Consider the following 24,888-nt stretch of genomic DNA (forward strand, 5'->3'; position numbering starts at 1 on the left):
TCCGTTTGTCTCCCTGGTACTTCAGTTTTGGCATTGAGAGTTGCAGTGTACACTCGGCAAATAAAATACACCGGCTCTACTTAAATAAATTGAGGTAACAATTTGCGTTGATCTTTTTAAATATTTCCAATTTAATCGATTATTAAGTTAATCCGAGTACCCATTTATAATCTGATTAACTCAATTAGTTCAGTACTACAAACATAATTGCTTTCACCTTTAAAATCTAAATTAAGTTGAACCAACTTCATTTTATCATTTTAAGTGATATTAAGTTGCATTTTGTTTAATTTAAGCTATTGTCTTTTATTTATTTAAGTTCACACTACTCAAAAATGTCCATGCAAATTGTTACCTTAATTTGTTTGAGTATTAGAAACTCATTTATTTGAGTCAAAAACAATATACACATTTAAGTTCCACTTTTTTTAACAGTTTATTTTAAAATGTTCTTTACACAATGACCTTTTTATAACAAATGTTCTCAAATATGAAATAAAAGTAAATACAAAAATTAAATTAAAGGCATGAACCTGCTTCAACGTTTTTAACATCTCTTTTAGGTCAGGTTGAGTGCGTATATTAGCCCCATCAGCATGGCACAGGCTCTTGTCGCATCCGAGATTTGAAGGACTTCTGTTCCTTCAATCACTATTCTTGTATCTGCACCCCTGGTCAAGTCAATCTTCAGCACCTCATTGCTAACTTCCACTTCACCATCCTGGAATAAGTAGATTAGAAAATAAATGTCAGTGTTTTTGGTGCAATCAGATTTGAAAACATTGCATTGTGTTTCAGGTCAACACAAGTTACAGTTTGATTTAAGCATCGTCTTTACTTACTTAAGTTTTCATTGAAGAGATCCTCCTTTTCACGAAGACACACCACCAAGCAACGGATAGCAACCTCTTTTATTCTTTCCACCAAATCATCCTTAAAAGGAGAACATTTTAATGTTAAGAAAGAAAAACAAAGGATTGTTTGCAAAAACTGAACATGCCGGGCATTGTCAGTTGCTGTTCATATTTATTTTAAATCAGTTTTTATCAAATTTAACGAAATTTAAATATAACAAGAAAAAAATATACTGTATTACAAATAATGAACTTTGACTGCAATTGTGACACAAAGGATACAGGAGGATACAAACAGCTAGCTAATCAGTATGCTATGCATGCTACAGTAGCTTAAAACAAGTAGCTAATGACTACCTTACAGCTTGTGTTACACTGTATATGCAGCTGTAAATGAAGCTGAACAAAAATGGCTACTTACCAGGTAACTTGATAGATTATTAGGTTGAAATCCTGTTGTTCCATTGCTATCTAGAGTTCTGCTTCCAGGATGAATGCAGATTGCTCCAACTCAACATGCGGTCAGCAAAGTCCGGGCGTGTTTTCAGTTTTGAAACTAAACCGTTGAAACTCAATAGATATGAGTTACTCTAACTTAGTATATTCCTATAGTTGAGTGAACGCAGAAATATTTTTTCAAAATCATTACATTTGTAAGTTACATTTTTTTTGTTCTTTTTCAGTTTGACAGACTTATTAAAATGAGTTGTAAACTAACTAAAATAAGTTGAGGTAAAAAACTAAAAATGTTATGTTGAAAAAGTATTTATTTTTTAGTGGAATCTACTAACCCCATGAATCGTTTTTTAGAGTGTATGAGGGCAGATTTGGACGATTGGTCTTAGATTGCTTTAAGGAACTTAACCGTGTTGATGTTACACTAATCATTTGTTTCCTTCTCTCTTTTCCTTCCTCCCTTTTTCCCTACCTATCTCTTTTTACAGGTGGAGCGGGAAATAGCTATTCTGAAGCTCATAGAACACCCACATGTGTTGAAGCTACATGACGTCTACGAAAATAAAAAATACTTGTAAGTATCACATGCGGAATATGGTCCAGTTTGTATTCATGCTTGATAATACTAAATCATAATTGTTCTCAATGATTGTGTGTATGAAAACCTTTGTGGTTGACAAATATTGTCAGGTGATGTCAATGATCCCATTCAGTCTTTGAAATGCCACAAATCAGTTTTGATTGGTGTATTATGACTGGAGGCCAACATTGTTAGCCTTTAAGGGGCAGAAGCTCCATTAGTATGGGCATGAAACATTTAATTTGGCCACGCAAGCTAGGGGATTGCTAATGGGGAGCGGAAGTCTCCGTAATGTAAACATCATGATATGCTTATCAGAGGCAACACCATTGCATTAAGGGACATTAGCCATGGAGACTGGCAGCCACATTATCCGGCTGCAGAGGCTTCGCAGTACGCACACACATAAATCTATTAGCAAACTTTAACCACAGTGAGTGACAAGCCCATCAGTAGCTTATGGTAGCCCTCCTGATCCACAGAAGGCTGTTTGTCAACTAAACTCAATTAGTTCTCATCTTGAGTTTACAGCCTAAATGGGATTGGACATGTAGTACTGTACATGTCATCCTTTAGGGTGATAGGAATAGCAGAATATTGTGATTCATCCTATAATTGGATTATTAAAATCACATTTCGTGCCCATTGCTTCGTAACTTTTGACAGTTGGTCACTAGCAGAGTCACAGAAGACAAATCGCCCCCATTTGAATAATAGTGACTCAAGGACACGATGCGCTTCACATTGGTGATGTTATTTTGAAATTAATACTTTTTAGATTTTTAATCAGATATCTCCACTTGAAAGCCAATAAATGATAGACACACACACACATGTATTTTTTTAACACCCAGATATGTCCCTTCCCAGAGCTATAAGATTTATTATGCTGCCGGCACAGATCCAGCTGTTTAAAATGGTGCGGTGTGAGTACAAGAGGTGAGGGAGACATGGACGGAGTTTGATACATAGCACCCCAATATTTTATTCATGGGTATTTCATTACTCAAAATGAATGAGTGATCACATCATGATGTTGGTATAAATTATGCCTTTTAGAATGAGAAATGTTCACAGACCAAAAGGCATATAAATTCACTTGATTTCTAATAGTGTTTTTGCTGCAGTGTTAGAATCATAACAAAATGATAAATTGTAACACATGCGAGGACCTGTTTGTATTTGCTGAGCTACCCTTAGGAAACAGTAAGGTCAAAGCTACTCAAAGTCCCACATGCACTAAATCTTTGGATTGCTGAAAATGTATTGATGTTTCTCCACTGAGCGAATCATTAATAATCTGCAGGCAATGCATTGGCAGAGTATTGTAGTTAAGTTTAAATTGCTACTCTGTTGATTTAGTAATGCACTTCTATTAAGTTTGTGGACTTGTAAGAAAAGGATTTAAAAAAGGAAATTAAGTCAAATCAATTTAACAAAGGCTGAGATTAACCACATTAAATGTGCAGTATACTACAATTCCCATCATGAAACTTATTAGTAAGCATTTCTTTAAGACCATCACAGGAGAGACAAAGCCTGCTTAGTTCAAACGGCACAACCCCTGCTTTTTCACTCAGAATATTCATTTGTAATCTCTCGATTGAGATACCTCTGGTGATATACCATGTTCATTTTTTTAACAACTCCTAGAAATCTCCCTTCTGGAGCCACATAAAACTTTACTTTCAAGTTAAAAGTCTCAAGCCAAAATGAATTACAAAGTCATCAAATGTATGATTAGAGTTTGAATCATCAGTCTCAAGTGGTGAACAGTAAACTGACTTTGACAAGTCAAATCAGTAGGGTGCGACTTTATTGTGCTGCAAACATATTAAAAATAGGGAAACTGAAGTACTTGATTCTGAATTAATTTAAAGTATTGATATGTGTTCACCAAGTGTAGTCGTTGTTTTTTGTGCCAAAGCTATGGAGGTTTTCCAATAGCCAGCGCTTAGGCTTTGAGGTTGTTAAGTGGGCGAGTACAGTCTGCAACACTGTAGTGTAATCAATAAAACTGAAGAGTTGCATGTAGACACAAATGTCCACAGCAGGGGGAGAGAGAGATGAGAGAGAGTATTTCACCGCCTGTCTGGGTTTCAATTTGTCCTAGTGAAGATAGAGGGAGATTCAGCACAGGATATACGATCAGCCTGGTGCGGGGCAGGGGCACGGCACCGCTGGCGTTCAGCCCGCAGACGCAGCTTTAGGTCTGGGCCAGCGGTGAGAGATTAATCTCCTTCCTGTCCCCTTGGAGCCCAGAACAGACTGTCTCCTGCACATGAGCAGCCACACAGACTCAAGGCCACCTGAATAATGGCTGTAAGAAATCTAATGGCAGGGAACATTGTGTGTTGAGGCCTGTTTGGGGAACGTCAAATAAAAGTAAATTACAACACAAGTTATACAGCCAACCCGGTATCATGGCAAGATGTGAAAACGTTGGTCCACACTGGGAGACGTCAGGAGGATGACACGATTTCACCCCCTCAAAACTTCACAGTTACACGGGATTGTTAACATGGCCCACCATTAGAGAAATACCCGGATGTTGACAAGCAAGCCTCTATCACGACTTTTGGTTCACTATAACAACACTTTTTGTGGAGAATACGAAGATTTTTTCAGGTCTCACCAGGGAAATGTATATATACTACGGCCAATCTAAAACCTCTTTAGTAACATACGTAGACATTTTCACGTCTTCCCGTGATACCGGGTTGGTATAGCAGGGGCTTTTTACCCAATATATATACATTCTCCTTCTTCTCTTTCTCTCTTACACAAGTTCTAAAACAAAAGCTGTCACAGATGCTAACATTGTGTGTACATTTGCAGAAGCTCCTAAAGCCCTTATGTCTTAGAGCGTGTCACACAACCTTTCCATCTTTCTCTAGTGTAATGCAACTTTATCATGCCTCCCATTGGACTGTATAGTATATCACAACCCTTCACATATAATGCAATACACTCTTGCCATGCTTCAATCTTTGACTTTAGGGACAGCTAACAGATGAAAAAATGAAAAATAAACTGTCAACATAATATGATATGGGAGAGCAGATCATTGATCCTGGGTGTTTTGTTTGTGTATAACAGCTGTAAGGGAACTATTTTCCCGTATTGCACCAGACCTCTGAGATCTGGAGATTTCTCTGATTATTTAGGGCCCTTTCAGATGGCTCTGTGGAGAACACAGCTATTTGTTCCTGTCCCTGTAAGTTAGATCTTTATTTTCTATGTGTGAGTTTCTTTTCGACTGCTTTTTTTCTTGTTTTCATCTTTATTTCTTGGACTGATTCTTTCTTTTCTCTGTCTCCCTCTAAGGTACCTTGTGCTAGAACATGTGTCTGGTGGTGAGCTGTTTGACTACCTGGTGAAGAAAGGCAGGTTAACACCTAAAGAGGCAAGGAAATTCTTCAGACAGATCATGTCTGCCCTGGATTTTTGCCACAGTCATTCCATATGGTAAGTGAAATGATCCGCTTGGAAAACACATTTTGTAGTAATTGCTAGTTATACATTAGTTGTGAATGTTTATATTAGACTGTTGGAAGTGTGCCGGTAAAACCACTGAATTTCTAAAATACTTTTAAAAGGTACGTGTATAAAGTTACACTTATATCATTGTAGTACAATAGAGAAGACTCACAGTGCAGTTCTAATATGTTCAAGTTTAACATGCTTCCCACATTTCGGAGGTATGTTGGGTTAAAACCACAAGAAACGCATTCATTATTTGCATAAATCAATCACATCTCCAATAAACAAACATACCCAGGAGGTGTTACAAAGTCAAATTGGTTGTCATACAACATTGAACAGATAATGAGCTCCCATCTAAAGAATTCAAAAAATGTTACAGATTCATCTAAATTCAAATCAGTTTATTCATAGCTTTGAAAGGCTGTTTATCGTTCAAACCAATGATTCAATATGGAGATTACAGAATTAAGAACGGGAAATTGTTTGTATCAACACATTTATTTGAACTCTTTTTCTAAGTTTATCTTCAAACATCTAACATAAACAGCTGATAATAGTTTACACGTGCCAAATAGTAAGAGTCAAATACATGTAGACATGTATTGCCTAATGTGGGAAAATAATGTCTTTATATAGTTTATAGTTTGGTGTAGTGCAGGTTGAAATATTGATGGTTCACTTCTTTTCCACATAACGTCCTCAGTTATTCTTTTTAAAGCTGAGCAGAAGTGACTTTTTTTTAGTACACAGTGCATTTTCTTTACTTTGCTCAGCTCAGTGTTGAGTCATTGTATTTGTTGAAATCTGCTACAAGGTATTCACTAATGTGATGCATTGTTTTTGGCTTCAGGGAGTAATTTAACTGTTTACCAGCTCACAGACTTGAGGCAATCATATACTTCAGAAGTCAAACATGTCAGCGGGGACTGATTTAGAGAGCTCATTTGTGCGTGTTGGTGTGTGTGTTTCTTACATCAGTTTGTGTTCCTAAAGTAGACATGTTTTTGTTGCTTCTCCAGAGAGTGTGTGCCTCTGCATTCTGTCCCCATTTCCCTGTATAGCGGAGCACAAGGACCATAGAGCAGAATTAGTTCAAGTTTATTTATTTTACCTTGGTCACAAACAGCTTCATAGAAACAGGGGGAAAAACACTGAAATATGACATTCAAAATGTTATTAACATGTTAAGATTCATGTAGGCTAACCATGGTATATAGTAGATGCTAGGTGAAACAATCATTTGTACTCTATGGTAACAATAAAGCTTGTTCCTTTTGTATGGCTATACTTGTAACAATTCATACTGTTACTTTTCTATCCTATAGCTGTTTGATATGACTTTCCAGCACTTTACTTTACTAGATTTTATAAAAGCCATTATCAGGTGGACGGATTTCTTTCACATTAGAGTTTTTCTCTGTGATTCCCATATCAAGGGTGCTTTTTTACTTTATGCAGTATTGCATTTTTAATAGAATTTGAGGTCACTAAGCATTCAAGCATGGTCGTTATGCAGCTCAGTATAAGCTTGTTTCCTTGCTACTCACACTGATATAATATCTGCAGGCCGTGGCCTCAGATCAGACATTAAGATATCAACATAAAGCCTTGCCACAGCTGTGGCCCAGACCGGCCATGACCAGAGAGGGTTTTATGATGTGGGACTACGCTGGCCAGCCAGCCAGCCACTTGTGATGATAATTTATGTGACTCCATCATAACTTTTGTACAAAGGCTATTGTAGCTGAAAGTGCTGGAGAGAGAGAGAGAGAGAGACTTTACCACTCTGCAGTTTAGTATACTTAAATGTTTCCTGAATAGCTCCCTGCTGATGATGAAGAGGATACTAAGCCTGTTAAAAACACTAATGGTGTAATATTCCCAATAACCGGATGTAGAGCACCTAATGTCTGGGAGTTAATCAGGCATGATGTTGCTCGGGCAAACGTTTAAGAAATGTGTCATGGATTGAATAGGTATGGTTGAATTTCAGTGATGTGATATGCTTTGTATTTTGCACAGTATAGGAGAGGCGATGAAATTCATTGTAGCTGCTGCTCAAAGCAAAGCTATGTCGGGGCCTGTTATGCAGAGTACAATTTCCTATATCCTAATACATTTATAATGTAGTTATTATCTTGGGTTTTCATTTTATTCTTTGAATATTAAAGGGTTAGTTAGTCCATTTGAAATCTCAGAGATAATTAAAAAAACAGAAGACAACTCTGTACCGCTGGTAAAAACAAAACTGTCCTTCCAAAGGGAATGAAAGATATAGGTATTTTTTCAGTGTGTGTAAATAACTGACTGTGAGAAGAACAGATTAGGCCAATTAAAAGAAAGCACCTGGGACTGACATTAAGTGCATGCACATACATAGATTATCGCAGTTCTTTTGTAGTAACATTCAGGAGTAGATCTATCTGCTCCTTCATGATTTGCTTTCCTGCTGTCTCCGTTTTAGCTCCTCAAATCTCCTGATGAACACACGTAGAGAATGATGCCTTGTAAAGTTATCATGAGAGGGGGATTATTTTGGAGTGTTACTGCACCCACTCGCCCTCCTCCTAACCTCAATTAGGGGCAAAGAGACTGACAGATGCAGCCCTTCTCACCTCGGTTCCATTTCCACTAATGAGATCCCAGCATCCCCTCAATAAAAAAGCATTCCTGAAATATTTTTCTTCCGTTTCTACTTGTCTGCGTATGAGACCTTCACAGGCCATTAGAAGTGCTCTTTCTCTCTCTCCATGATTCACCGTGGGGTAAACACATGCTCCTCAACCCTCCTCTTCTGTACACCTCCCATTTGCACTTTTTCTCACTGCCTCATGCTTCAGCCCTCCGCCCACGTCACATCCCGAAATATCTCTCTTGAGCCAGATGGATGTGAGCGAGGATATGAATGAAAGAGCATAGAAGGCTGTTTGTGACTCAGTGTTTCCTCGCTCTGATTTAGGCAGGGTTTTCTTTTAGAAGTAGACGAAAAGCAAAGGGAAGCACATGGGGAAAGCTGACGAGGGAGATGAGGCAAAGATAGCTGAGGGTGGAAGAAAAAAGGAATGGGAAAGGATTCTTCAGTAAGATAAATGTATAATGAATGTATAGCGAGAGATACTATTCATTGTATGCTAACATAAATCCAGTGTCAATCCCCCCCCCCTCGTCTACTTGTACTTTACATGTACTGTATTTGGATACTGTTTCTTAAGTCTGAACACATTTCAGATCTGCAATGTATCCCTCAGATACAGAGCAGATGATTGACAGTCCACAACCCACATGATGATGTATATTTTATTTATCAATGTGAAATGTTCTCTTTCAGTCCCCTGCACCTGCAGCGATGTTAAATGTCAGGGTCAGCTTCAGAACAGCTCTCCTCAAGCTGCATGAGATTCAGGTCTCAAGGTCAAACTAACTAAGTGGATGCCTTACAGATGTAGTTTATTATTGCAGATGATTCACTATCATGTTTACTCGAGATAGATTCCCTACAGCAGCTTCACCTGTATCTTGTTAGTTTGACATTTAACAAAACTCACATCTGCTACTACACTAAACAGAGTACCTGATGTGGCAGTCTGCCATTACTGCACACACCCAAAAGAGACACAGACTGATTGAAAATACTAAAGTGTATTTACCTTGAACACTTCGGCTTTTTTTACTCAGCTAAACTAACAGATGATGAAAGGTAATTTTGAACAGCATTTGTCAATATTTAAAAAGAAATTGCCTTTTGAGTACAATTTACCACGGAAAAGCATTGTATGCTCTGATTCTCTGTAATAAATGCACAAGGTTTCTATTCTCATGTGAGCAATAAAAGTATATTGTATTGATTTATTTTTGTGTGATTCTAAAGCTTCACCAGTAGTAGAGGTCGAAAGAGCCAGGGAGGACCCCAAAAACACTCCTGTATCCAGCCACATTTTATCCACCCTCATTGCATCGTGTCATATGGTGTGAAACAGAGATGTACTTCTTTGCATGGACATAAGCTAACAAACTTTTAAAAACAATTTCCCCCCGATCACAGCAGCACACTGTCCTCTACCTAACCCCTGTCCAGTTTGCTTAGTAATGACTTTGGTCTTTCCCCTTGTGACCCTGTTAACAGCCCTGTCTGTGTGTTCAATACAAAGCGAGTGTGTGTGGGTGAGAGATAAAGACTATCTGTCACATAAAGTGACTCCAAGCATCCCACCAAGTACAGCAGAGATTGCTCGTGAACCTTGGAAAAGAACCCTGTCCCTAAAGCTTCATCACACACACGCACACACACACATACACACACACACACACACACACACACACACACACACACACATTCCTGACACTGATTATTACCGCCACCTACATGTGCACAAACAAACACCTGGTCCAGGAGTCACATTAAGCCCACGCAGCGGCATAATCATCCACACCATCCAAATCCACCTTTCTCTCTCACTCTGTTTCTCCCACACTCCCCCTCCGTCATTAGATAAACTCCTCTCTTTCAGGGGCTTAGAGGGCCGCATGCATCTGTATATAGCATCACTTATGGTGACAAATATGGACCACTTTTACAAAGATAGTTCTCAAGCCAAGAGTGGGGATACAGTGGTATTGGAAGAGGAGCCACATCTGAATGGCTAGTTGAATCCATTGTTTTCTGACGATTAGCCAACAACAAACGGACAGGGTCGTCTTATTTCACAGTTTGAGGGTTGGCACTTTAGATGAAAATGCATAAGCACTGAAAAAGTTAGTTTTTCATATTATGTGGCCTTTTAGAATATTCAGATGAGAGTGGGTTCAATTGGTTCACAATTGAAAAATTAAGGTATTTCCTTACATTTGATTCATAAAAACTTAAATCCAATATTAGTGAGACAACCACATATTGAAGTAGAGACAATGTAGCATAATCCAAACCTACCTTTTACTGTCTTGCTACACAACACAATAATGGCAGGTGTATGAGGACTGAGACTATAGCCGTTCTTATTATTACATGAAACACATGTAGATGCAACATTTCCATCATGTTTTCTACATTGTTTTAGTCTGAGGTTTGACTGACAGTCTTTTAATCATGGTATCTGGTCATGTGCTCTGCAATAGTTTAGTGTTCTGTCTGTCGTCTTATTTAATCGATTGTAATCTTTATACGACATGCAGTTCATGCTTGCCCTATTTGTTATTGTCCATTCTTTGCGCGTCCATTTCTCTATCAATTGCAGCCAATGCCCTCGTGGCTGTTTGTGGCTGTGTTTATTGACATTCTTAGGAGAGTTTCCCCAGATGACAGTCTGTCTGTCTGCTTCCCGCAGAAAGCCTGTACTTATAGCCTATCATCATTACGGCTGATGGTCGCTAACAACACAATACAAATCTTTTCCCTCTCTTTCTCTCCTTGTCTTTTCAAATTGTTTCGAAAGTAATTACCTCTCCCGCAGAGACAGTTAAAGCACTGAAATGTAAGTGGTCAGAGGAGGAAAGTTGATGTGGAGAGGAGGTGGAAATGGGATGGCTAAAATGTTTGTAGGAAGTGGAGCTGAGAAGGAAGAACAAAAGTTATAGGTTGATTTCCATTACTTTTATGGGCTTGTAAGGGAAAGTGTAGCATTTTCACATTTCGAACAGGCACAATGGTCCCTAACCACATCACCCCAGGTCTGTATTGGAGGCCTGATGTTGCTCTGGCTTTTTAATATCTATCACTCCAATGCTTTTCTGACAGCACTGTTTATTCTGCCTTGAAGCTCTGCTGCTCACACTATCTTCCTCTGTCAAACTCCTCTGGATTAGGAGCAAACGCTGGGATGCACACACAGATTTAGCACAACAAAGCAAATAGTTTGTTTATTACAAAACTAGCCATCATTGTAATCCCACATTTGACTCACTGCACTAGATGCAACAATGCATTACATCCCCAGTGTTGCTCAAAACCCCAGAGGAATAGATAGAAATGCCCCAGATGGCACAAGATGTGACGCTCTTACTCGAGAGACACATTTTGTGAATAAAAGATAGCTGTGTGCCTTCTTCTCAATACTAATCCAGTTTAAATGCAAATCTTATGACAGGAGACTGCTTAAATGTAAGGGGGCCCCAGTATAAACAGGCACTAAGAGCCTGGCTATAATTTGTGCCCGAATGACATATGATGTTAGAAAACAGCTTCAAATGTGCTCCTTAAGGAAAAATGGGTCTGTATTGGAAATGGCTATTTCATTGACTTATTGAAATTCAGAATATAATGAACAATAAAGTGTGTCATAAAACCATCATACAATATTCAGAGCTTTGGATCCTTGTTAAATGACCATTTCTTGTTTTTATGTTGCTTTGTGGGATTTTGAAGCAATGTGAGCATATTAAATATGGTATTTTAATGATTTTCACAGGGAATATTTATTATATGAAAGAACACCATAAACTAATGGATAGAACAGTGGACAGGGGACTGTTTATCATCAGCTGCATTTCAGCTGTTACATTTATTTTACTGTTAACAAATATATTGCTAAATATTTTGTTGATAAACAACGTATTTTAGTAACCACTTACCCGTATCCACCTGTCCTTTCTTTTTATCTGAACCTAAATACATAAATTCCAAATGCGGTATTAACTTGGCTACTTGACTACAGAATAAGAAAGCATAGAATCACATTCACCGAACACTTGCTTTGAGCAAAATTGCAGAAAAAGACCAATTCCATTAGCCAGCAGAAAAGGGGGAAAAAGACAACTTAATCTTTCTCATCCCTCATTGCTCCTAATATACGATACTAACCCCATCGGCTAATGAACGATTGTGCCTAGCACATCAAGTCAGCAGTCAGAATGTTGTCCTATTTTGCTAATGTGTTATTATATTAGCCTAAAGTGTTTTCATTGAGTGTGCTTGGTCTCTCTCTAATTGGGTCAACAGAAGCCTAAAAAAGTTCTAGAGAAAAAAGGAAAGATTAAAAGAGAATAAATTACACAGAGGTGCGCCCGAGGCTAAATGTCTCACAACGATGCTTAAAAAACCCACTTCAGCTAGCAATAATGGTACCAGGACAGCTTTAGCCCTTGAAAATGCAAGAAAACAGGTGTGCTTTTTCCCAGGCATGTTAATATGTCAAAAAGATGCATTTCAGCCATTACCGTTATTTTCAACTGTTTCACTTTAGCTAATTAGTGCCACATATCTTGCGATAACACAGGCTCTATTAAACATGGTGAATGTGAATGTGTCACTATGGGAAAAGTATATTTTCCTTTGGCTGGAGAGTTAAGCAAAACTGCTCATCACCATAAACATGTCTCGAATGTTATAGGGATGTGAGCCCAGAGAGAACAGACCGATTACAACCCTCTGTAAAACAGAACATATCAGCATGATATGTACAAATGATCACAAGCATTAAGGGCTTGGTGTTAAATAGCAGGAGTCATGTCTAATAGCCCCACTGGGGTCTGAACCCTGCTCAGACAGCATGTAGACACGCATGTGCGCCCTGTAAATTACACTGAATGGCATCACAAGAGATTAGTGCCTAGTGAATTATGGGCTATGTTCAAGGTAGTACAATCACATGTGTATTGTTTAAGAAAATGTATAACATGATGGCATTAAATAATAGTGGCCCCTGTTTATTGTTCTGTTCTTTTCATGTACTATATACTGTATGTTCCCCTATAGTGATAACAATTATATGCAGTCATCACAGAGTATTGTATTACAAAAAAAACATTCATCCAAGACTTGCTAGTGGTGCATAGTTACGATTTCCTGGAAAGAAAAACGTTACATTTATGCTCATTGCTGCTTTTGAATTTGTTTAACCGCGTCTCCTCCTCTATGACATATGAGACACAACAGACGTCTCCGGTGCAAGCCTGCTGTGTGAGCGAGATTACAGTGGCAAACTGCAGCCTAATGTGTCAGAGAGGCAGTTTAATGTCCTATTATGGATAACAGGGTCCTGACAACCAATAAAGCATCCAGATGCAATTTGTCCCCTTGATGCTGCTGGATAAACACGCTGTTGCCTTTTTTCTGTTGTGGAACAGTCCTTTGGGGTTTGGCTCTTTGTGTTTTATATGTGATTTTTGTGATAACACAATGTTAATGCCATGTTTATGGGACATTTATTTAATGATTTAGGGTGCATTTATGAATCTGAGGCTGACAGTTGGATTGTACTTAGATATTTATGACCGTTGAGGCTGTGGCTCTTAGATTGGGGTCTGTGATGATCAGCAGGTTATCTGATGCTAATAGTCAACAATGTTGGAACACTGTGTCAGAAAAAAGACACAGTCAGAGCCGTCATTGCCGTTTATTGTGTCATTGGTGCCACAACAAATTGTTAAACTGCCTTCTGGCCCTGCGATCCACCCCTATGTCTACAAAGTTACTATTGGATCTTTTGTCATGTGTAAACTCCAGTCACAATGGATTTGTAACTTTTAGCCATGTAAAATATTTAGTTGCCAGGAGAAATATAATTGTTTAAAAGGAATATTTTATCAGGAATGTTGACTAAGACACGTGTTGAAAAGATACTGACTCCCAGGACCACCTCACACCGGTGGCCCCTTAGCAGTTCATGTTTGTTCCTTCTTCCTTTGCTTTGACAGTATTAGTAAAAATGACGAGGCTCCTGACTTCACTGCCAAATGGTGGCACGTGTGAACTGATAAAGGTTTTAGCCTGGGGAGAACTGTTTTAGATGCTATCTTTGTTTTATTTCAATTAAAGCAGGGATCACACAGACTGCCACTGTGATAATAAACCAGCTGACAGCTTATCCCCCAGGACAAGAAACGAGTTGTAAAGCAGCTGATGTCATCTGAGGTTAAACGTCCATTGTGATGAGGCACTCTTCAAAGGCTGAGGCAACCAGCTATTGTTGCTCTCCCCTTATTATCATTAGTATAAAGACAAGAACAAAGTCAGGTTCATGAAATCCTGCCTGCCCCTTGGCTCTATTAGTTTAGAGGTAAGCAAGTATATACATACTGTAAGTAAGAATGTAAAACAAGATGGATATCAGTGTGTGCACACATACTTATGTATAAATGCATGGTGTTTCACAGTGTGAATTTATACAAACCTCCACCCCATCAAGGGTGTTAACTACACGATAAAAGGCTATTGTTTCTATTAACAATTGAGATGTTAACCTCTGACACAGCAACAGCTTATGTGATATGATGATCCTCTCAATAGTCCCTTTTAAGAAGCGATACAATGTCCGCTGGATATCATCCCCCACACTGTTCTTAGCGGAAAAGAATGGCAGCTAATGAACACAACCTCTGTGGCCGGCTCCCCTTTGCTCAGCCAGTCTGCTGGTGGCTGTCTGGGAGATGAGAGGCGAAGAGGGGGGGAAGCAGAAGGAGAAAGGACACAGCAGGGGGCTGTCACACCTCGTACCAGCCGAGCGCTGAGGTGTGAGCCCCCTAGCTCCAGCATGGACCGATCAAAGAGAGAGCTGTTGCAGAGGAGGGGGGCGCCGGGAACAGCTAAAGAGTTGTTCACAGTTGCACTCGCGGATGTGGATCCTTGCTCGATCCGCAGGTGTTCGATGGATCTTGCTTTTCGTTTTCCCTCGTGTCTTTAGTTTATAAAACCTATGATGAGCTCCTTCATGTTTCATTAACTCTTTTATGATTCTGTCTCACTATCTTTCAGCCACAGGGATCTGAAGCCGGAGAACCTGTTGCTAGATGAGAAGAACAACATCAGGATAGCAGACTTCGGCATGGCCTCCCTTCAGGTTGGAGACAGTCTGTTGGAAACCAGCTGCGGGTAAGTGACTCAGAAATCAACGTGATGCATGTTTTCTAATGCAATGTCTGACTCACATACTCTGCAAATGGATATCCTGAAGGTACAAATAGGTCATAGTTGGAGGGCGCATGGAGCTGCTGGTATGCTACAGAGAGACGGAGAGGAGAGTAGAGGAGCAGTAGAGAATGATGAGTGGACCTATCAAGCCCTCTGCGAGGTGCCGCATTCTGCAGCGCGTGTTTATCGGGCAGGGTTGATCTCTCATAGGGAGACGGTCAGTGGCTCTCACACAGAGTGCTGTCTGGCTGTGAGCGGGGCAACGGACACACATTACTGCTCTCCAGCTCCTCATTCCTGAAGAAGAGTTTTATGATCCGGCAGTCACGACAACGCCATCAATCCCACAACGACCGCAATGAATTCGCTTGGAGGAAAAGTCACTTTTCAAAGTCGTGGGAGTGTTTATATTCAACTCTGAAGCACAGTGCAAAGGGGAAAACAAAAAATAACAATTCAGTTGATGATGGTAGTTGAATTTTACGTACTTGTTTATAAACTGAAGATTCCACCGTGGCACAAAAGGATTTTTCTCCTTCGAGTTTTATTTCCCCCTCACTTACCTGAAATTCACACTGGAAATGAGATGTCAACACAAAGCACAGCCAGTTCTCTGTTTTATTTTCCCATCCTAATGAAGCCTTGTACTGTATGCCCGAAGTAAAACAGGATTGCTCAGCTAGTGGAACATAGAGCTTTGATTCATCTTTGAAGGTTCACAGTGAAAAGAAACATAATGGACGTCTAGAAATGCTGTGTTGGTATCACATGGACCTGTAAATCTAAATGGGGTCTTTTTTTGTGATCTTGATGTCTTACTGTGTCACTGTGGGCTGGGCTATAGAAAGAGGCCATTGTGACATCTGTCCCCAGCTCAGACCTGATTCTGTCCAGATTATATCTCCAAATCAGCTGACCTGAAATTACACACACTTGAATACACGCAATTCTGCAAACACACATGTGCACACAGCACTGGTAAGGCTTAGTTCATCCCTGACCTGGAGGACCCATTGTCCTCCCCTTCTGTGGTTGTCTCTCTATGTCACAGACTGTCTCTCTATAATACACACATGCACATTAAGCTTGTGCACGCACACACACAAGCATGCAGGCGAAACTGTTGCATAATTTTTCCAGCAGAAGCGCAGTGCCTAAGCTTTCATGACTCATCAGTAGAGTTCAGGCCAACTGAGAGCAGTTTTCTATCTGCAAGTAGAATATGCAGGATTGAGTCACTCTGCAGCCGTGATGACTGCACTGAAGTGTTTCCTTTTCCTAGAAAGGCCACATAATGTGTCAACTCTTGCTCAGCTTTTTGTGTGCTAGGTGATTTAATCTGCTTCGTGTTTCATCACGATTTTGACTTTCAATTATGACGTGCCTTATCATTAGTGTTGGGTTTTTGCTCATTGTTTTTGCTGACTTACTGAAATATGTTGAATAAATCTAATTAAAATATGGAATATATGTCGAAGAGTTTTCAGCAGATTGCGGCAGTGCATATTTGGTTCTATTTATTTTGGTCTAACATGTTCTATATATTCTTTTCATTTATTATTTATGTTTTTTGGTGTTAAGTAGGTTATGGATATGCACCACATAGTTGATCTAGTTTTTTAAAAACATTTTAAATATATAAATAAATCATGTATTTTTTGTATCTATTTTTTATTACTTGTTCTTTAGTCAAATAAAATGAACATTTCAACAAATCCATAAAAATAAATATTTGAATGCATTCTGCAGGTGCAGTGAATCTGATTAGCCCCCCATATTGGTCCGGCAGTGGCTCAGTCAGGTCCGGCAGTGGCTCAGTCAGTAGGGGCTTGGAGAGGTCCCAGTTCACCTCCTGCCCTGCCGTGGTGCCCTTGAGCAAGGCACCGGATACCCCCCCCCCCCCCCCCCCCCCCCCCCCCCCACTCCCATTTCTCCCCGGGCGCTGTACAATAGCTGCTCCTAGTACTAGACTCCTGGTACTAGGATGGGTTAAAAGCAGAGAACAAATGTCACTGTGTGTGCTGTGTGCTCTGCATGTGTGACCATTCTATTCTATATATGTTTACAAAGAGCTGAAGCTACTTGTTGCTGCTGGGAACTCAAAACTGCGTCTTACTGATGCAGACACAGACCCCCACACTCCCACACACAGCCAAGCGAAGTAGTTCAGTGTTTGTTCCACTCTCAGCTCCATCACCGCATGCTGCGCTGTGTGTGTGGTTATTGATTATTCATGCTCTTCTGACTGTCCCATCTCTAAGTGTAGATATGACAGTTTTTAATTAAACACATTTATCTGGCCCCCTCTCACCATGCAGCTGTCTGACACAAATGTATTCCATTTGCCACGGGTAATGGAGCTGAGTGAAGATGAGACTCGCCCCAGGTAGAGTAAGGGGAGCCTCGCAGCACATACATAAATGCATGCAGTCGTACACACACGTATAGACAAGGAGAAGCATTGGCAAGCGCATACAAATATGGATCCAGGATCCTGCGTACAACATCCTTCTCCGTCTGTGAGTTCATCAGCGCTCGCTGTTTGTTTAGCGCTGCTGCTCTGATTGATGAAATGAAATGATGTGGTTAACAGCGAGGGGCACATTTGGTTTGAAAATATGCTTTTTAATAAAGATGAGCTGCATGTCTCAATGTCTCTTCAATGTTGTCGACCCATGCTGCTCTCTAACTGCTCCATAGGAACTTGTATCTCTTGATCTCATGATACTGTCTTTTAATCTGCACTCAATGTAATCAGAAATCAGAAATGCTTGATGTGTGCCACCGCAGGGACATTTACAGTATGTTGTTACAGCAAATGGGACAGTACTGTATATTGTTAGAGACATGGTCATCTTATAGTTCAAAAGGTCCCACACGCTAATCTTCAGGATAGTATTTGTATTTAGCGCCTCTATTGTTGTGACATGTTAACAAGCTTCAAAAAGGCCTTTATTCTTTTCATACTGCCTTTATACTGTATTTTCACCCTCTGTCTGAAACCCGAGCCCAGTCTGCTCTGATTGGTTGGTTGGTTATTCCACCCCTTAGCCTATCACGTACAAAGGTTTAGAGCGCTAGCCAATAGAAGCGCTATTGTTACATAGTAATGTCACTATGACGATGGAGTGTACACAGGACTACAATGGAGGCGTATCAGGTGGGGGGGGGGGGGGGTGGAAGAGAAACTTCCTCTGGCCTGGACTTTGGGATTTAGGCCTTTTGAAGACCATTTACATGCACACAAACCTGTATAACACAGGGCATTTAACTATATTTTATTACGGTGTCCTTAAAGATTTTTTGTTTTATATTAGATGTCTTGTTTTATATTTTATGTCTGCACCATGACATCAAGTCAAATTCCTCGTATGTGTGAACCTACCTGGCAATAAACCTGTTTCTGATTCTGATTCTGTTTCTGATTCTGATTCTGAAATAACAGGAAAGGGAAAACCTAAAAAAAGGCATAATAGGGCCTCTTTAATGGTGATTTTCTTTGGTCCAGATATCTCTCTGCAAACACTCTGACACTCATGAGCCCTTCACTGTAGATGAAGACAGCTTTTCATGCATCTTTATCATCTTAGTTTCCCCACTGCTCGCAAACAATCTCAGGTCACTAAATAATGTGTTTCTTTATTCTGTTGGGGACTGCAGCAAAACTCTGTCCCACTGCTCTGTCTGTGTTGCCCTCAGAATACCGCTGTTCTGTCTGTTAATGCTATTTATATGATGTTACTGGTGTTAGGTTGAGAGAGTCAATGAGCAAGAAAAGACTGATGTTTGTCAACCCACGCACAACTGTTCTTCAGAAGACTGCATTTTTCACTCTGGTCCGAGGGAAGTGGCTCTTACGGCTCTCTATTTATCTTCAGTATCCCCGTCTATAATCTGAATTTCTAGTGAGAGCAGCAAGGGAATTTTTTATCATCATATGAATTTCATGATGTATGGTGCTTTTATATGTGGTCAGAATTTAAATGTGGTAAGCTAGGATACATTTAAAGGAACTTTATTTACACCTCTAATTAAGTTACGCCATTAAATGCAGATACAGCACAACAGGAAGGAAGTGTCATGAATACTCATGGATCCTGCACCAAACGACTTAAAGAGTCCCATAGATAATGGATTTTAAGAGTATGCAGTGTGGAAGAGTTTAAAAGATGACATAATTGGACATATATAAAAAGTTAGCCATATAATTATGAGTTAAAGATGAGTTTATCCAAGCAAATACTGTAGTTGATATGACTGACTGATTTAGTGTTTTAATATTGACCAATTAGGATTCAGCTCAGCTTCTTGTATTACAGTATGCACCTTCACACTGTGTTTGCCACCTTAAGCCCTGCAAATAATTAGTTTATATTCATGCTGGCTCCAGTTGTGGCTCGTGTGCAGTGGCACACACAAGGCTTAACTAGTGTAAATCTCAGGCTTGTTTTTCTTAGTTTTATTCCTCGCTCATCTGCATAATGCACTATGACACTTGCAATCAGGAGGGCTGTATTTGCATAGGCTGCTCGTGTTTGAGCTTCCTTGGTGACATGGCGGCAGTGTTTGTAATCGGTCGGTATTTTGACAGCCGGAGGAAGCCGCGCCGTCAGGGCCCGTATTCATGAGTACACAAGACAACAGCCGAGCTAATGGGCGCCATGTTTACAGATTTCAGATAGTCTCTCATTAGAGCCAAATATCCTGGTGTTAGATTAGACTGAGCGAGAGGCGGAGGACGTATCATCAGGCTGAGAGGTTTGGGGGAGACAGGTGCCTGATCTGCTTTCTGTTTGCAGTCGCTTGCATTTTGAGAAAAGTAGAGCTGCCCATAATCAGAGAAACAAAGAAACATCCTGTAGCTGAAGTGGTATTTGATTTCAGATTGATGCTAAACCCTTATTATTCTCTGTTTTTATTTCAAGGGACTGAATTTGGCAAGTACTGTAAAAGTGCCACTGTGTATGCAAAGAATAATAATTCACTCCAGAGCCTCTCGTAACCGGTGGCTTATAAAGCAGACGTTGCGAGGTAGCTTCATAAATCTTCATACGATATTGATGTGTCAATCTAGTCATTGGGTTTACTGTCAGCCCATCCAGGTGCAGTAAAGATTAGTGGGTCTGTTCACTGTCTGCTGTGAGAGGATGCCCTTGAGTGAGCAAGCAGGAGGACATCCAAACACCCTCAGGATGTCTGGACTCCTCGAGCACATCTTGAGATACGCTCACTTGAGGCATTTATTATCTGTCTATATTGTTTAAATCAAATTGTATACAGTTGTGTATAACTTTGTTGTATGCTATGGCCATTTTATAACCCTGACTTACTTTCCAGGACAGCACACGCCCTTAAATAACCTACTGCTACTTTCTCTTACTTCTCAATTCATTCACTTTTGTTCTGTTTTCCGATCAGATCTCCACACTACGCCTGTCCAGAAGTCATCAGGGTGAGTCATTTTTCACTGAATCATATTTTGCTTTTCTTTTTCATCATTGCGTGTCATCTTATTTCAGCTCACCCTATCACACCGCCCTCACCCGCTAACAAACACTCTCTGGCCCTCAGGGAGAGAAGTATGACGGGAGGAAAGCAGACGTCTGGAGCTGTGGGGTCATCCTTTTTGCCCTGTTGGTGGTGAGTGTTAGCTCTTTTTTGACATACGAGTTAGAAATTCTCCAGAGAAAAATGGCATAATACAATTTAATCATTAAGTGTTGCCTCCAGTTCATAGCCAGACAGTATGTCCAGCCTTTCTAGCAGCTGTAATGGATCCAAAGTAGAAAGCAAGTGAGCCCCGTGACAGGATTTTCCCAACTTTGCACTAATGCTGTTGACTCGAGGTTGACCTTAATGGTGTGAGTGCCACAGAGCCTCAAACAAAAAAGTTATCCTCAAGCTAAAATGATTGCGTAACAAGGATCAGAGAGTAGTCCATCTTTTTATTTTTTACCCTGTATACACACAATGCTGTATCCACAATCATGTCTTTTCTCAAGCGACATTATGACTGCGGTTCTCCCGCCATGCAGCCCTGAAGCTTTGTTTCATCAACAGCTGTACTGTAGTTCCTACACGCTCCTGCCCAATGAATAATTCATACAACCAAATTGAAAGAAGAGAGCCCAAAATAAATACCAATGCTGACATGGCAGCTTTTGGCCACAGGCCCTGTGTATTTGTCTTTGTTTTGTGCCTCTTTCTCCCTCACTCAGTCTTTTTTTGTGTAAGGACAGTCTTCCTGATGTTTTTTCACCGTTATCTCCATTATGACCGTACTTTTCTCCCACAAAACAAAAGTTTCTCCCAACACTGTTTGACTGCAGATGAATATTGTCTTCTTCCTGTTTGGTCCTGTCGTCTGGCTGCGAGATAGCCATTTGTCTGATTGTGGGAGACGTGCATACTCCCCAGTAGTTAGGATGCGCCAAGATCATCTGTTACACAAGCCTGCCTTTCCCCCCTCTACCACTCTTCATTTCTCAGCCTTTCTTTCTGTCTGTCTCCCCCTTTTCCTCTTTCTCTCCCCCTCCATCTTGTCTAGTGTGTTTGAGGTTGTCATTCATCAAACAGCCACATCTGTGAGGTATCAGCTCACAATGCTAAATGAACGAGGTAAATGAGAAAGCTTGGTAATTATTAGAAAAGCCCCGTTTTCAGCTCGCTGTTGTTTATTATTTATTTGAGCTTCATGTCTGAGGGCAGAATGCTCTAATTGGAGAGCTGTTCTTTAAGTCGTGCTGGATTTCAGACTCAAAATGTGATTTTGTTTCTTCTGGCAAGCCTTGTTAGTCTTTTACAGTATATTCTCATTTTTTTCTGCCCTCAATCGGGTGAAGGCTTATTTGTTGGTCTTATCCTGCCATTAGAACTAGCGCACACTTTTTCCACCCTGCTTTCATTTGTACATCTTGACTTCTTTTCCCTGTTATCACGCTCTGCTCCTTTCCTCCGTCTCTCCAGGGTGCCCTGCCGTTTGATGATGACAACCTGAGGAATCTGCTAGAGAAGGTGAAGCTGGGAGTGTTTCACATGCCACACTTCATCCCTCCAGACTGTCAGAACCTCCTCCGTGGCATGATTGAAGTGGATGCCACCAAAAGACTAACGGTCAGTTCAATAGAGAGACTGGATGATAACATGCCTTCGTGATTTTATTTGGATATTTTAGCATGCTTTTGGCTTTTTGGTTGTTTTTCATGCCTTGAACTTGACTCCTAGTCCAATAGAGCGTTCACCTATGTAGCACATCTGTTGTAAAAGTACTTGAACTGGCTAAATGGGATCAAAATGTGCAGCCTAAAGACTAGCATAATGTCTTCTGAAAATGTGAAGGCTTTTAAATGCAGTAAAGGGGGGTAACTGTATATAAAAGGTTTAAGAAGGAACATTACAGTCATTGTGATTGACAGCCATGTAGCTGTGGGTGTAATTATTTAGTGGGAATGCTGATACAGCATTCCAACTATATGTTATTCTACGGACAAAATTATTATTATTCCGCCGGAATTTTGCACCTCTTCTCCTCCTGCATTCAACATCGCAGAAACTCCGTTCAAACATCAAAACGTTCAGCTCGGTCGGGAATCGATGGCTATCATTTGGATTATTCATAGCTTTCATAATTCCAGAGATACATCCCATAATTCATCACATTTCAATGGAGAAAATCTTCAGACTTGAACAATCTTCATGCGACTTCAACTGCTAACTGTTCATTCATACTTTCACTCAGAAACCTCATTCCAACTTTAAAATGTTACACATCTTTCTGACATTATTCGTGTAACACAACTTTTAAATCTGATTCTTAGTTTTAGAGATATTAAACATTGTTCAGACCTTGGTAAAGAGGCTTTCTTCAGATTTTAACATTAACTAGAGTGCGTGATGTCACAGCTAGAGGGTAGGAAATCTTGAAATTTGCCTTCATATCTTTTTTTTAAACTGCCATAATTCCCAAACCCTACATGCCTGAGACATAATTTTTCATGACAAACGTAGGAAAACATCTCGTAGCTTGAAAAATGACAAATAATTAGGCAAAAATAATTAAACAAAATGCCTCTTGAGGGCATGAAGTGACACAAACTTTCAACATGTCTCCATTAAAACCCATTGTAATTTCAGGCTGATATTTCCTCACAGCAGCAGCCGCACACCTTTAGTTAAAGGAAACCTATCATGCTATATTTAAATGATATATTGTAGGGCCATACCTATATAAGGTATATTTATATGTTTCTGTTTTCAAAATACCAAACAGATCATGCATTTTAGCCATGCCTCATTTCGCTCTATGTGCTGTTTGCTGTCTACGGGTCTGATTTTGCTGACCACGCCCCCCTGCAGGAGAGGGGAGACGTGCTCTGATCAGCTGCTGGGCTGTCAGAAGAGGGGGAGAAAAAGAGATCTCCGTGTTTTATTATATAGAGTCGTTATTCATTTGTTTTAAAGCTCAATAAATAACAAAGAAGACCTTTGACCGGGACTTTTCAAATTTCGTCCGGAAGATTTCAACTTTAACGGACATCTTGACCGGCGAAAGAAACTGAAACTGAAACTCTGCCGCACGGTCCCCTCGTTCCTTGGAAGAGGCGGATAGGTGGGTGTTTGTCATCTGCTGGTGGACTAACCGGAGAGAATTACAGTGCTTGCCTCGACGGGGAGGGATTGCATTGCATTAAAGCAGCGGGAGCAAACGCTTGCCTCGGGGAGGGAGAAAGAAAGCCACAGCGGAGAATAAACAGAAGGGTAACCATGGTAACCAAGTCTTCTTCACTGCTTTTGTGGCAGACTACAGCGCCACTTACAGGCCTGGCATATGTACTACAGCGTCTCCAGCGCTTTCGAACGGCAATGGCCGTGGCTGTCTCCTCCTGATTGGTGGAGTTGGCCCAATAGCCGTAGCGCCACCGTCCTGACGTCAGGACAGTGTTCAAATCTGGATCAGTTTTTATCAGATCCGTTGCAGCCCCTTTTTTAGAAATTTGGGTATGGAGGAAAATAGAGAGGGTTGTGTTTTCTGACACTTGGTGAGTCCCCTGGAACACCGGGGACACATATTCATGTATAAAAGACGTACAAAAGTGTATTTTGCATGATAGGTCCCCTTTAAACTGCCAAAAAGGCCACATTATTAACCCGAAAGTACACAAAAATTACACTTCAGATACTCAACTTCCTTGACATTCAGATTCAGATTCAGATTCAACTTTATTGTCATTACGTAGTACATGTACTAGTGACGAAATGTAAGTTTTGGCATCTGACCAGAAGTGCAAAATAGCAGTGCAGGAGTCTACATAATAAGAATAATTATACATGGAATTATTATAAATAGAATAATTATAAATAGGCTATAAACAGATTAATCTATACAGTGTAAACGGCATTGACAGTAAAATATATAAACAGGTGGGTGGTGGGTGGTGGGTGGTGGGTATGGGCTTGAGTCTATCAACTCTATCGGGCAGAGTTCAACAGGGTAACAGCCCTGGGGAAGAAGCTGACCCTGAACCTGCTGGTCTTGGACTGGAGGCTCCTGAGGCGTCCTCCTACCCCCCGAGGGTAGGAAGACGAACAGATAGTTTGCAGGATGAGAGGTGTCTTTGAAGATGTTGTGCGCCCTCTGCAAACACCGTATCCCCTGGATGTCCTCGATGGCA

At 40.3% G+C, this 24,888-nt stretch overlaps 1 protein-coding gene across 1 annotated transcript in view; it reads left to right on the forward strand.

Moving 5' to 3' along the window:
• brsk2a (BR serine/threonine kinase 2a) overlaps positions 1–24,888 on the forward strand; it is a 166,885-nt gene that overhangs the window by 113,628 nt on the left and 28,369 nt on the right. Inside the window, exons 3-8 of the mRNA XM_034141751.1 lie at positions 1,799–1,884; positions 5,218–5,358; positions 15,062–15,178; positions 20,636–20,669; positions 20,789–20,857; positions 22,184–22,330. Of these exons, the coding sequence (XP_033997642.1) occupies positions 1,799–1,884; positions 5,218–5,358; positions 15,062–15,178; positions 20,636–20,669; positions 20,789–20,857; positions 22,184–22,330 (594 nt within the window). The remainder of the gene's footprint in view (positions 1–1,798; positions 1,885–5,217; positions 5,359–15,061; positions 15,179–20,635; positions 20,670–20,788; positions 20,858–22,183; positions 22,331–24,888) is intronic.

The sequence above is a fragment of the Trematomus bernacchii genome, unplaced genomic scaffold, assembly GCF_902827165.1.
Source record: "Trematomus bernacchii unplaced genomic scaffold, fTreBer1.1, whole genome shotgun sequence".
Classification (NCBI taxonomy): domain Eukaryota; kingdom Metazoa; phylum Chordata; class Actinopteri; order Perciformes; family Nototheniidae; genus Trematomus; species Trematomus bernacchii.